Source organism: Capsicum annuum, chromosome 6 (assembly GCF_002878395.1).
Source record: "Capsicum annuum cultivar UCD-10X-F1 chromosome 6, UCD10Xv1.1, whole genome shotgun sequence".
Classification (NCBI taxonomy): domain Eukaryota; kingdom Viridiplantae; phylum Streptophyta; class Magnoliopsida; order Solanales; family Solanaceae; genus Capsicum; species Capsicum annuum.
The window spans coordinates 209,045,518-209,059,189 of NC_061116.1; the positions used below are offsets into that span (position 1 = coordinate 209,045,518).

General features: G+C 36.3%; 2 protein-coding genes across 3 annotated transcripts; one reads left to right on the forward strand and one right to left on the reverse strand.

The window, feature by feature from the left end:
* The first annotated feature begins 847 nt into the window (after nt 1-847).
* Nucleotides 848-5,077, forward strand: LOC107855446 (ADP,ATP carrier protein ER-ANT1). 2 transcript variants are annotated; one of them, XM_016700466.2, is made up of 5 exons: nt 848-1,268; nt 1,978-2,264; nt 3,439-3,810; nt 4,168-4,406; nt 4,504-5,077. In XM_016700466.2, exons 2-5 carry the CDS (start codon nt 2,007-2,009, stop codon nt 4,547-4,549), a joined length of 915 nt encoding a protein of 304 aa, XP_016555952.1. In that variant the 5' UTR covers nt 848-1,268; nt 1,978-2,006; the 3' UTR covers nt 4,550-5,077. The 2 variants fall into 2 exon arrangements, with proteins under 2 accessions (XP_016555952.1, XP_016555951.1); XM_016700465.2 differs by having other exon boundaries at nt 885-1,268; nt 4,168-5,077.
* A 771-nt stretch (nt 5,078-5,848) lies between these two features.
* Nucleotides 5,849-7,905, reverse strand: LOC107855363. Its single transcript, XM_016700365.2, has 3 exons — nt 7,409-7,905; nt 7,112-7,197; nt 5,849-6,344 (listed from the first exon to the last, which is right to left on the reverse strand). Exons 1-3 carry the CDS (start codon nt 7,743-7,745, stop codon nt 6,060-6,062), a joined length of 708 nt encoding a protein of 235 aa, XP_016555851.1. The 5' UTR covers nt 7,746-7,905; the 3' UTR covers nt 5,849-6,059.
* Nucleotides 7,906-13,672: the final 5,767 nt, after the last annotated feature.

Genomic DNA, 13,672 nt, shown 5'->3' on the forward strand with positions numbered 1-13,672 from the left:
TTTGAATTTAGTGTCAAAAGTTATTTAATTTTATAGATTATTTGGATTTTTTATTGTAAATTTAAGACTTGATTAACAAGTAGTAATTTCATGCAATATTATATTGTACATATTTATGTAATTAATAATTTAAAATTAAAATTAAAATTATAAAAATAATATATTTTAAAAGTAGGATGGTCCGTAGGGGCCCACAGACCAAGTGTAATAGGTTGGGCTAGCTATTTTTTTGACCTGTTATGTTAATAGATCAGCCTAACCTAATTCGTTAAACTCCAAAGACCGTATAAATTAACCTATATGAACTGAGTCGATCCGTATTAACAGCTGTAATCTACATGGTCTCTAACATACAGAGTCTTGTTCAGTATTTTGGAAGGAAACTATCAAATCTTTAATTAAACGGGAAAATTGATTAATGATTACACAAGTGGACAAGTAGGTATGAGGGATTCAACTTCCTGGCGGCACTTTGATATGATTTTTGGCAGCAGCCATTGGGTAACGACAATAATAATATATTCAGTGTAATTTCACAATAATAATACTCACGTATTGATCATTAAAGATGAAATCAGAGTGTGAAGTTTATAAAAAACTTATTTCAGTTACTGAATTTGTAAGTCGGGACTCCAATATAGATATTGAACACCGAGTAAAAACCTCAAAAAAATAATTAAAATCTAAATAAAAATTACTAAATTTAATTATAACTCGTGTCTAATAACATAGCTCGGCCCTGTTGACCACCACATAAGGCAATTGATAGCGATTAGCGATACTAAACACAACCTCCAGCCTTTCAATAAAGAATTGTAACCTCACAAGGACACTTGCTGTTTTTTTTTTTCTAGCTCCAATAATAATGGGAAAAGTGATTGGTAATTTGGTATTGAGATGAGATGTCAAAAATATTCTTAATAGTGTTTGACTATAGGAAAATCAAATTAAATTTGACCCAAATCAAGTAAAAGTGTATTTAAGCTGGTGAAATGATGTGGATACTACTCGACTCGAATGGGAAAAAAAGAGACATTACCATAAAGAAGGAAAAAAACTGTAAAAATGGATAAGGACAAGGGCGAAGTTTATGGGAGAGCGCACTTGGACGCCACAATAATAATGTCAGAGCCAACAAAACAACATATTCAAAAATTAAGAATATTGGTGGTTTCCTTAAAACCACCTTTCTTTTTCACCCTCCGCCATCCTCCGGTGGTTGCTGACCTCCCACCTACAGCCTCAAAAAACCTCCATTGGCTCATCAGGTAACCTTTTTTTTTTCTCTGTACATATATGTTTGTGTCTTTCGATACCCTTTTGATGAAATAAACTTTATTGATTTGATGAAAGGTTAATGACAATGTTATTATTTGCAAGTTTGAATCTTTATTGATGTAAACCTTGTATAAGACCTTGTTATATGGAATTTCCTATGGAGCTTATAGTTAAAAAGTGAAGAAATGTTGGCTGTTAGAAGCATCAACAATAACTACGCCTCAATTCCAAATAGGATGATATGGAAGTTATGTTTTGTGTTATTGGTAAGAAATATTGGGAACTCAGATGGTAGATTGACGAGGGGTCGTGTTGAAGCTAAGGCTTTGGACAATGAACTTTCACCTCGGGTCGTGTTGAAGGTGTGGAGGACGCGAATTAGGGTGGAGGGGTGGCAGGTAGGAATACATCTGTAATAGCAGGGAAAAGCGCTCTGTTTGTATCTGTGCCTGCAGTTTCTTGTAGCCTCTTGTTCGTGGTGTTTTGGTGATGTCTACGATTTCGAATACATGTGTCTTGTTTGTTATACTGTTATCTGTCCTGAGCCGGGGGTCTATCGGAAACCGCCTCTCTACTTCATCTAAGATAGTGGTATGGACTGCACACACTTTACCCTCCGGAACCCACTTTGTGGGATTACACTGGGTATGTTGTTGTTGTTGTTGTTGTTGATTTATGCGCCTCGGGTTGCTTTTGCAGGATTAAGGAGGGAAAACTTGGGGTATAAAATGGAAACTAGGTCAGAAAACTTCTCTGTGGATTTTCTGATGGGAGGAATGGCAGCCATTTTTGCAAAAAGTGCCGCAGCACCAATTGAGAGAGTAAAACTTTTGTTGCAGAATCAGGGAGAATTAATGAAGAGAGGTCAACTTAAGAGACCTTATGTAGGAATTGGTGATTGCTTTCGAAGAGTTTTGCGGGAGGAGGGGCTTTTGTCATTATGGAGGGGAAACCAGGCCAATGTTATAAGATATTTCCCAACTCAGGTGGTGATTCCTCCTCATCCCTCTATTACTCCTTGTGATGTTAGGGACCGCTATCTCTATATTACTTGACTTTCTATATCAGTTACTCTCATACTGAACAATTAGCCTTTATGTTTCACTTCCTCCTGGAAAACGCCTAAAACTAGATTGATGAGGCCCAACTTATTCATTAAAAATGTGTTTCCAATCTAGTTTGGTTGTAACGCTTTAGGGAGTTAGTATCTCACCTGTGTTTGTCAAACTAGTTAGTGCTCTGCTATTCCCCCTCATATCCACTAAGGTTTTGTACCTAATTTGTTTGGTTCACCGATCTTGTAGATAAGCTTAAACACTTCTCTGTGCCAATTATTTTCCTTATGCACTATAAATTATTGTAATCTTTTGCCTTGAACCTGGACAGTTCGTGATGATTACGCTGATAAGTCATCCTTTACGTGTTTCTTGATTGGATTCACAACGTTCTCTATATGTTTCGAACCTGCCCCCAGGTCCCCGAAACAAGGTCTTTCTTAGCTACCATGTCAACTTAAGTGAAAAGCCTGCAGCTTTTTAGTTTATGATCGTTAGGATTGTATATACATGCTACCTAAAATAACCAAATCTAACATTGTCTGCTACAAAATGTGCAAAGTAGCAATTTCAAATAACCTTACAAAGCAACTAATAGACCAACCCAACACTCGCTTCAATGATTTTTTTTTGATAACTGTGGTGTCCGGGCCAGCTTTTGCACACCTCGACTAAATCCACAGCTTTCGCACACCTCGACACTCACTTCAATGATGTTCAATGGGAATTATTCCTGCATGTTAGCTTTGCTGAAGTCCACTTCTTTCTGGCAGTATAAAATATCAAATCTAAAGTAGGTCTCCTTACAGTTTCATAACATTTGAACCTTCAAAAGAAAACCTACAAAAGAGGGATGTGCAACTGATTCCCATAAATGACATTCCCACCTTTATCCGCAAAAAGATCGTCCTCTTCACATTTGCATCAAGTGCAAGAATGAATTATTGTATGAAATAATTGATGGAAATGTTTCTGTACATAAATATTACTACTTTAAATTATAATTATATTCTCATATGTATTTTATTTTCTTATCAGTGAATTCTCATGGATATTATTTTCCATCTTTCAACTAATAGTTCCTTAGCTTACATAATTATTATAGGCTTCGAACTTTGCTTTCAAAGGTTACTACAAGAACCTCTTTGGATATTCAAAAGAGAAAGATGGATATGTCAAGTGGTTTGCGGGCAATGTGGCTTCCGGTAGTGCTGCTGGAGCAACTACTTCCATGTTCCTTTATCATTTGGACTATGCAAGGACTCGGCTGGCAATGGATGCTCACGATTGTCCAGTTCATGGTAAACGTCAGTTTAAGGGGCTAACAGATGTTTACGCTAAGACATTATCTAGTGATGGAATTGTTGGCCTCTATCGGGGTTTTGGGGCCTCAATTATGGGAATAACACTGTACCGAGGCATGTATTTTGGGATCTACGACTCCATGAAGCCAATTGTTTTAGTTGGACCCTTACAGGTAAGATTTTAGGTTGCAGTTTTCTAATTGGAAATTTTCTCTTTGTTTTTGCACCATTTCCTTCTCTTAGATGTAGTTGGCGCAATGTACTTAAAGCTCTAAACAGCTTGAGCTTGTAGTATGACTTGATACGTTACTTGCTCAATGTCCATGCTACAAAGACAAAGGCAAACCAGATGAGTAAATGGATCAAAAGTTGCAATTTACATTAATTTATGCGGTAGTTGTGGGGGAAGGGAGGGAAAATTTGTTACGGTGTTTTCTTTTCAAAAAAAAAAAATGTTTGGTGCTAATCTTATTTAAATAGGATAAAGTGTGGCTGCAGAAACTAATATTAACATTCGTTTGTATACGCAGGACAATTTTCCTGCCAGTTTCATGTTGGGTTGGAGCATAACCACTTTCTCTGGGGTGTGTGCCTATCCATTTGACACAGTCCGCAGAAGAATGATGCTAACTTCAGGGCACGAAACAAAGTATAGGAATTCCTTGCATGCACTCCGTGAAATTATACGCGTTGAAGGTTTTGCTGCACTTTTCAGAGGAGTCAGTGCAAACATGCTGTATGGTGTAGCAGGGGCTGGAGTACTTGCAGGGTATGACAAATTACACCAAATTGTCTATAGACCTGCTTATAGTTTTGAGTCTCAGAGAGCCTTCAACAAATAAGAGCTTTCCATGAATACTGTATAGGTATACAACCTTATATTTGATACATACGGAGGGAGTTGTAACATAAGCAGAGGCGTGCAAGAGTTCATTTCACCAACAGTTGTGAACAAAAAAGGAGAACAACTACATGCTGAGTGCTTGCGCACAAATGTTTTAGCTCCATAAAAATGAAGAGTCCATCACTTGTGCTACCGTAGACTACTTGCGTAGATGCTATGGATCATTTGAACAGAATAATGAAGTGCTCAGTGGCATACAAAACTGCATCGCGAAGGAGACTTGGTTGCATCAGACAATTGTCTCTCCCCTCTTTAAATTCTTTATTTGGAAGCTTGCAAGAGTTTCCCTGTACTAATACAAGAGAAAACAAGGCAGAAGAAATGTAACAAGGGTCTCCATCCTGTATTTTCTGTACAGTCCATTCACTTAATTTTCTTTTTTTTTTTTTTTTACGCCCGATTCCTGGTGGAATTAACCAATGATACTGTAGGTGTTCTGTGTCTTTAGACAAATATGGTGAAAGTGCAAATAGTAGATCAATTCAACTGTATATAAATGCATTGATTTTATTGGTATGATATGATTGTTATTTGGTTAATATCTTCACTTTTGTAATGTCAGCTTCAGCTGAAGTTTTTTTTTTTTGGGTTTTCCATCCGGTGTCCGGTGCCCGCATTGGACCCCCGACTAATCCGGATCGCGCGTTACAGATGTGGCAGTGCTCCCAACGGAGTTTTCTCCATACCCAGGGTTGAACCCTCGACCTCTGGTCAAGGGTGAGTAGCCCCATCCACTGCACCACAACCCATGTTGGTAGTTGAAGTTTGTTAGGTTCTTGCTTAGTGGCTGCTTTTGTTCATCTGATCTTCCCATCAGGAGAGAGTACCAGATTGTCTACTGAATTGTTTTCTCAACCTACATTCTTGCGTTGCTTTTGTTTCCTTTTTTAAAATAAAAAATAAAATATTATTACATCGGGAGGGGGGGGGGGGGGGGGAGGGGAAGTGGATTACAAGGTGGGGAATCGAACCCTCACCAACAAGGTGAAAGTTCCAGCAGCCAACCGGCTGAGCTACTAAGATCCTCGCTTTTGGTTTTCTTTGTCTTTGTTGTTGCTTCTTTGTTTTACATCTTTTCAAGTTTCTCATTCTGTTCCCTATAGTCTAATCTTGTGGTAGAAAACCACCTTTGTGGGGGGTGGAGGTGGTATTAAAACTAGTACTTGCTCGCGTCTACACGCCATATGTTTATTGGTTTTGATTTAAACACCAGAAGTGAATACGTTCTCTCTATGAACGTTTTAAGTTTCTGACCGATGTGATACCTATGCATGCCATATGTTTTGAGCCAGGAAGAACAGAAGGTATTCATGTTGAAATGACAATTATTTCTTTCATTTTGCAGCTAGGTGCTTCCTACACAGGACAACATAATCAAAATAGACTTTACAAGAAGGAAAAAAGGTAGATTAATTAGAAACAACCTCTCTACCTTCACAAGGTAGGGGTAAGACTACGTACATACCACCCTCGTAGACCCCACTTTGTGAAATTACATCTAGCTATGTTGTTGTTCCATTACGCCAAAAGCCAAAAGTTCTTATGACGCTTAGTAGTAATGAGATATCCTCCATACTTGCTGCTCTTCCTTCTCACGGCAATTGTCATGCAATTCGCGTTCTGAATACAGTATTCCACAACTCTGCTTCTTGATTTTTTCCTCCAACATATCCTTAGCAGGCGCCACATTATCGATCTTTTCCTCTGTCCTAACACCAGTAAAGAGACCTTGTGTTGCTTTGCATTTTCAACAATTACTGGTCCTTTCTCTTTTCCTTCTTGCATTACTATCTCCACTTGCACCTGATGTGATGCAGATAAGAAAGTCACTGTGCCATAAAGCTGTCAGGCTTAACCAGTGATGTTTATATATATATATATATATCTGTGTAAACATAATGTCATACTTTCATTTTGGGCCAATCTAACACAGTTTTCTTTAAAGGTCTCACACCATTAAGAGTATCTGTACACCTTATATATAGTCTTTTTTCACATGTATTCTCAACGTTGGGACTTTGCTAGTACTCCAAACAAAAGAGACGACAAGGGATGTAACGTGAACTAAAAAGTGACTACTACAACAAAAGGGTTTTCCATGAAAATGATTTTCTCCACACGAAGTTTGTGAATAAGTGATCGTCTGATAATGAGCAAGGAATAATCGTCTTTCTGCTAAACAGGATGGACTGAACTCAAAATTCATTAGATGCTTTTTATGAATGTCAACCAGTGCAATCCAACTAGTGGAGTCTGAAAAGGGTAGTCTGTATAAAGACCTAATTCCTGCCTTGTGGAAGTAGAGAGGTTGTTTTTGGTAGACCCTCCACTCAATAAAAGTAATTAACCATTTCTCAAATGAAGCTACCACATATTTGAGGTTAAAATCATAATATTTGTCTTACATATTCTATCAATCCCCAGACTCCACTATGTGGGAATATACAACAGATAGATTGAGTTTTACGCCTGCGTCTGGCCTTGTTTTACGGACAAGGGAGAATGAAAAAGAAGTTGTTGTTGATGTTCTATCAATCAAGATCTAATTTGTTACACAAAAAAATACTCACCCCTGGTTTCCTTGTTTGGCACATATTTTTCATCGAGCAAAGAAGTTCATATGCTCTCTGATTAATTTCACTATTGACCTTTTCACCTACATCATATGAAGAGAACATAATTATCAAGTAAAGAACAGGTGTATATAGATACATTAGCTTGGCTGAAAGGCCGCGGCAGAGCCAGAATTTTAACAAAGGGGAGTCAACATATAAACAAGCAAACAAACGAAGAGGTTGGGAGATTCAACACATAGCATATAAACTAACTATACATACATAAAAGACAATGAAGAGAAAATCTTTAACCTTCTTTTGAGATTTTGCTGACATAGAGAAGAACAATGGTATCCTGGCTTTGAATGGTATGAGAAAGTGCCCATTGCAAAGCACAATTGGCATCTAGACTAGGATCAAGCACAACCATGACTCTGTTATTATTGTTGCTATTATTGCCGCTCATCTCCGAATCCGGGTTCGACTGAAAGGTGTTGAAGCTCATTTCCATACTGCTACATTTACTGTCAGAGTCACTGGATTTGATCGAGCCCGTCTTCTTGTATGTTGTACAAGGTGAACGGGCTCGAACACGGACTCCTGCTGGGGTCCTGCAGAACTCAGGCAACTTTGCACGAACCCGATTCATATTTGTAACAAATTCTTCCAAGTGATCAAAAAGAAAGGCTGAAATATAGTACTACTGTTTTTAATTTATGGCTAAACAGAGAGGGCCAAGAAACTGAGTGAATTTAATAATGTGGTCTCATTTTATATTTTGATTATAATGTGTAATACATGGAGAGAGAATCTCTTGACTTTCTATATATGTTGGTTAATAATGACTTTAATAACCATGCATAATCATTTTCCGGAATCTGTTTGTACTCCATATTACTTGGCATTATTTCCTGGAATTTGTTTGTACTCCTTAATTCCTGTTACTTGGCCTCGTTGATCTGGCATAGTCTTTTAAAAAAAAATTAACTAAATATATATTTTACTAAACTAATTTAATTAGTGGTATTTTATAACTTTAAATTTGGCTACTCCCTTAGTACTTCTTTACTTATTCTTGTTTGACTTAACAAAACTAGATATAATAAGCATTTAAACTATCTCTTAATTTTCCAAACTGCACAAAATTGAGCAACTATTTTAGCATACTGAGCAAGTAAAGTTGGACGGAGAGAGGCACCCAAGAGTGTAGCCTAGTGGTTCAATGAAGTTGGGTCGAGCGTCGTGATCTTCTCCCCATCTGTTCTAACCTTGGTGGAGAAAGTTACCTGGTACCTGTTTCTGGTGTGAGGTGACCGATATTCAGTGGACAAATAAGATAAAGAGATAAAATATTTATTTTTAGAGATCAAGTAAAATAAAACGGCGAAAATCCATCACCATGAATTGGTCAAGGAGACTCATAATGACTGGTGGTTGAATTCAATGTTGTATCACATATATAATTACTCATTTTGTTCAAGAATTCTTCTTTGTGAATTATTTGTGGCACACGGAAAGGACTGGTATAGCTCTAGGATTTTTAAAAATATTTTTGTAGCATTAATCACATTGTTGTTAGGCCTATTTATTTAATAAGTTGTATATACAAAAACCTTCATGTCGTTAGCATAATTTAATCTGTTATAAGCTTAATTATAATAGGTCCCTTACTATTTATTCCATAATTCTAATCATGCTTAGTAAATAGATTACTTGGAATAATAATATCTTTTTCAGTGATCTAATTATATGAATATTTTTCTATACTGTCAGGTTATTTTGCAGAAAAGCCAGCATAGAGCAACTACGGCTCTCCACACTACCTGTTGAAATATTTCTTGGTTATTATCACTAATTCTAAGTCTCGTGTATCATTTTGCTATTTTTCTTTCTCTTTTATCACTCCAATTTGCCAAAGAATTAATATTCGTTAAAAGCATAACTTGTTTTGCTTTTCTAATAAATTGTTATTTATTTCTCTACGATTCTTGTTGGTAGGTTTAAATTTAAATAATGAATTCGCCTTTTGTTTTAGAATGTGGAGAATAAGTGGGGTTGGATTAAACAGATTTAGGATAAGCATGAGCAAGATTTTGTGTTTAAAATAATAAGGTAAATTTCGGACTGGTTTGTTTAGAATCACTGGGCTGCTCATTTTGGAACAAAAAATAAACTTTATTAGTATTAATTAGTGTGAGCCCATTACGGCAATTCTATTCATACTACTTGGTCTTGGATCCATCCAATTATTAAATTTTAATTTTTCAGAATGTACTGACACGCATTTTTTTTTTTAAAAAATAAAATAAATTCGTAGTGTTCCATTTTTGTAGATTAAAATACATATAATTTCTGAAATATTTAGTCCCTGCAAAGGAAAGTCAACTTGATTATGTATTGTAGTTTAATAAAGAATGCTAATTCCCTGCGTGTCAAGAATTTATAGGTTATTTACTAAGTTAAGGTTTGGTTGACTATCAAGGGTATTTCGGTAATTTTAGTCACCACAACTTTCACTTATATATAGGAGTAAATAAAATGGTTACACATGCATACCTTTTTTCTTATATTTATTAGTTTTGTTCTCATTTTTATACAACAACAACAACATACCCAGTGTATTCCCACCTAGTGGGGTCTGGGGAGGGTAGAGTATACGCAGACAATACCACTACCTCAGGAGAAGTAGAGAGGCTGTTTCCGATAGATCCCCGGCTTAGGACCGATACCCATATACCAACCCAAATATAAGTGTATATAACTAGTATGGTACATAAGATAAACTAACAGAATACCAAACACAAAAGATATGTACATATATAAACTAGTACGATAAGCAAAATAAACTAACACCGCTAGCCACGAACAAAAAACTCCAGCCCCCGAGGAGCGCACCCCTACTATTACCGATGTCCTCCCACCCCTAACCCTCTACCCTAATCCGCTTCCTCCACACCTTTCTATCAAGGGTCATGTCCTTTGTTAGCTGTAACTGCTCCATATTACCTAATCACCTCCCTCCAATATTGGTCTACCTCTACCCCGCCTAAAACCATCCATAGCCAGTGTCTTACACCTCCGCACAGGAGCATCTAAGCCCCTCCTCATCACATGCCCGAACCAACGTAACCTTACTTCCGCATTTTGTCCTCCACCGAGGTAACTCCCACCTTCTCTCGAATAATCTCATTCCTTACCATATCTTTCTTGGTATACCCCCACATCCATCACAATATTCTCATCTCTGCCACCTTCAACTTTTGAATGTGGGAGTTCTTAACTGGCCAACACTCCGCTCCATACACCATAGTTGGCCGGACTACCACTCTATAGAACTTACCTTTAAGCTTCGGAGGCACCTTTTTATAATATAGAACTCCCGAAGCGAGCCTCCATTCCAACCATCATGCCCCAATACGATGTGTGACGTCCTTGTCAATCTCACCATTGCCCTGAATCATAGACCCCAGATACTTGAAACTCTCCTTCTTCTGAATGGCCTGAGAATCCAGCTTCACAACCACTCCAACCTCATGCGACACATCACTGAACTTACACTCCAAGTACTCCGTCTTGGTTCTACTTAATCGAAATCCTTTAGACTCAAGCGTCTGCCTCCACATTTTCAATTTATTATTAACTCCACCCTAAGTCTCGTCAATCAGAACCACATCATCTGCGAATAACATATACCAAGGCACCTCCCCTTGAATATGTCGCGTCAAAACATCCATCACCAAGGCAAATAAAAACGGGCTAAGAGTCGATCCCTGATGCAACCCTATCACGACTGAAAAGTGCTCTGAATCTCCACCTACCGTCCTTACCTGAGTCTTCGTCCCATCATACATATCCTGAATCGCTCTAGTGTACGCCACGGGCACCCCTCTAGCCTCCAAGCACCTCCACAGAATCTCCCTGGGAACTCTGTCATATGCCTTCTCAAGATCAATAAACACCATGTGCAAGTCCTTCTTACTCTCCCGAAACTACTCCACTAATCTCCTTACAAGGTGAATAGCCTCAGTGGTCGAGCGACCTGGCATGAAACCGAACTGATTCTCAGAAATCATCATGATCCTTCTTATCCTCACCTCTACCACCCTTTCCCAAACCTTTATAGTACGACTCAACAACTTAATACCTCTATAATTATTGCAACTCTGGATTTGTCCCTTGTTCTTATACACTGGAATCATCGTACCCCATCTCCATGCTTCAGGAATCTTTGCTGTCCTAAAAATACTGTTAAACAACCTTTTCAACCACTCTAAACCTGCCCCGCTAGTGCTCTTCTAAAAATCCACTGGAATCTCATCTGGGCCCGTCCCCCTACCCCGCCTCATCCTGCGAATAGCTCCCTTGACCTCGTCAACCTTGACAATACCCATAATCTCGACACTCCTCAGAATTCTCCAAGTCCCCCAACACGAAATCTTTGTCCCCCTCGTCGTTCAAAAGTTTATGGAAGTAGGACTGTCATCTCTCCCTAATGAGAGCATCCTCCACCAACACTGTACCATCCTCTCATTTGATGCACTTCACCTGGTCAAGGTCACGAACACATGCATATTACTTTTTCTTATATTTATTAGTTTTATCCTTATGTATTATTTTAATAATATTTTTATTTAAATCTTTGTAATTGAATTATATGTGATAGTAATTTTTTATAAATATCTTTTTGTTCCTTATTAAATGACTACTAATGGTATTTCAATAATTTTATGATGCAATAAAATGGTTACACATGCATATTACTTTTTTCTTATATTTATTAGTTTTGTCCTCATTTTTATGATACAATGATTACACATGCATAGTGATGGACCCATAACTTCTTTCAAGTGGGTTCAAATAACTATATATATATATATATATATATATGCGCGCGCGTGAAGGGGAGTGGTTGAATTGATGTTTATTTAAAAAGAAAATAAATGATTAGACATAAAAATATCATTTCCTAATAAAAGTATATCAACTTTTTAACTACTTATAAAATTGAAATTTTTCACATATTTTTAGTTTTAATATTAAGAATCATTGTTATAAGTAATAATAAAAATGTAGCAATTTTGAAAAATCATAAATAAAATATAAAAATTAGTTAAAATAAATAAATGAATAAAAATGCACAAACCTATACTAAGAAAGATGAAAAAAATACACAACTTTGATTACAAAAAATATTAACTAATATCATAAAAGTACAATTTAAAAGCTGTAAATATATAACCAAAATTACTATTAGCAATTTAAACAATTTCAAATAGTAATAATAAGCTTTAAAAGAAAAGGGCTACAGTGCATCATTAATTAATGCATGGACCCACAAGCAGAGTGTCTTCCCAAGATTCGATATCGGGCCTTTAGGAAAGTATTGAACCAGCTTGACCAGCAACCAGCAAGCTATGCTTCACAATTCTGTCAAGTCGGTTCATTTTATACTCATTAACTATTTTATAGAGCTAAACATCTAAAATTTCCGACGAAGTGGGTTCAGTGTAGGTCTGCCCCTGCCCCTGCATATTACTTTTTATTATATTTATTAGTTTTGTCCTCATTTCTTCATTTTTTATGTGTACAAAATCTAATCGTGTCTACGAACGAGAGGCGAAATTAAAATTTTAAATCTATAAGTTCTAAATTTTAAGATAATTTTAATTTGATTTTAAATAAAATAAATTATTTATATCTAACTTTGTCATTATTTGTTTCCTTTTCTTTTTTTAAGAGATATAATTAAAATTTTAAAATAGTTATAACTAACTCATTTCTAAATAATTATTTATACATATTAAATAAATTTCTCTAACATAAATATATAATCGACCAATATTGCTAGAACTTTCCGAATCAATAACTTTTTCTCTAATTCCGTCCTTGGGAGGGGGTGAAGGTGTTTAAATAGTATAACATTTTCTTAAGATTAATTAATATATAAAAAAGTTCTTGGCAATATTCTATGTTGGAATTCTAGAAGAGAACTTACTCTTCATGTAATCATTTTCTAATCATAGGTCTACCAAACCAGTTGGGAATGTAGAGTAGAAGGTGTGGGTTCCCGAGAACCCATACCCACTACTGTAAGGTTTAAATTACATAGAAAAATCGTCAAAAGTTATAAATATTGATAGGTGGGAACCTATAACTAAACCAAGGGATAGTGACAGCAAAGGAACCCTTGGAAACCCACAAGTTTAAAATTCTGGATCTGCTTTGTACCAAACTTGCCACCTTCACAAGTTGCTTAAAAAAGTTATACGTATTCTCAGTTACGTATTCTCAGTCCCATATATAAAAATTACAGAATGGGAGATTTCAAATATTTTTGATTTTATTTAAAATTTACAAAATTGGAATTAAAAGTACAATTATATTTGATGTTCCTTAATTGCTTTATACAAGTCAAATGTCCTCATGGAAAACAAAAGATCGAAACATCGAAACATCCAAAGTCCAAAGTAATTTTTGGATTTTTGTCTAATTAATTATCAATTCATCAATCATCATATATAATACTCCCCAAAAGTCAAATATTTGGAAAACAATATATAATCTAGATTCTACATG

Bases quoted from the DNA above. Each gene is read 5' to 3' on its own strand.
- LOC107855446 (XM_016700465.2), top strand. From the start codon at position 2,007: ATGGAAACTAGGTCAGAAAACTTCTCTGTGGATTTTCTGATGGGAGGA. The intron at 2,265-3,438 runs GTGGTGATTCCT...TAATTATTATAG, and splicing joins TAAGATATTTCCCAACTCAG to GCTTCGAACTTTGCTTTCAA. The intron at 3,811-4,167 runs GTAAGATTTTAG...TTGTATACGCAG, and splicing joins TTTTAGTTGGACCCTTACAG to GACAATTTTCCTGCCAGTTT.
- LOC107855363 (XM_016700365.2), bottom strand. From the start codon at position 7,745: ATGAATCGGGTTCGTGCAAAGTTGCCTGAGTTCTGCAGGACCCCAGCA. The intron at 7,198-7,408 runs GTTAAAGATTTT...CATATGATGTAG, and splicing joins CAGCAAAATCTCAAAAGAAG to GTGAAAAGGTCAATAGTGAA. The intron at 6,345-7,111 runs GTGAGTATTTTT...GCATCACATCAG, and splicing joins GCCAAACAAGGAAACCAGGG to GTGCAAGTGGAGATAGTAAT.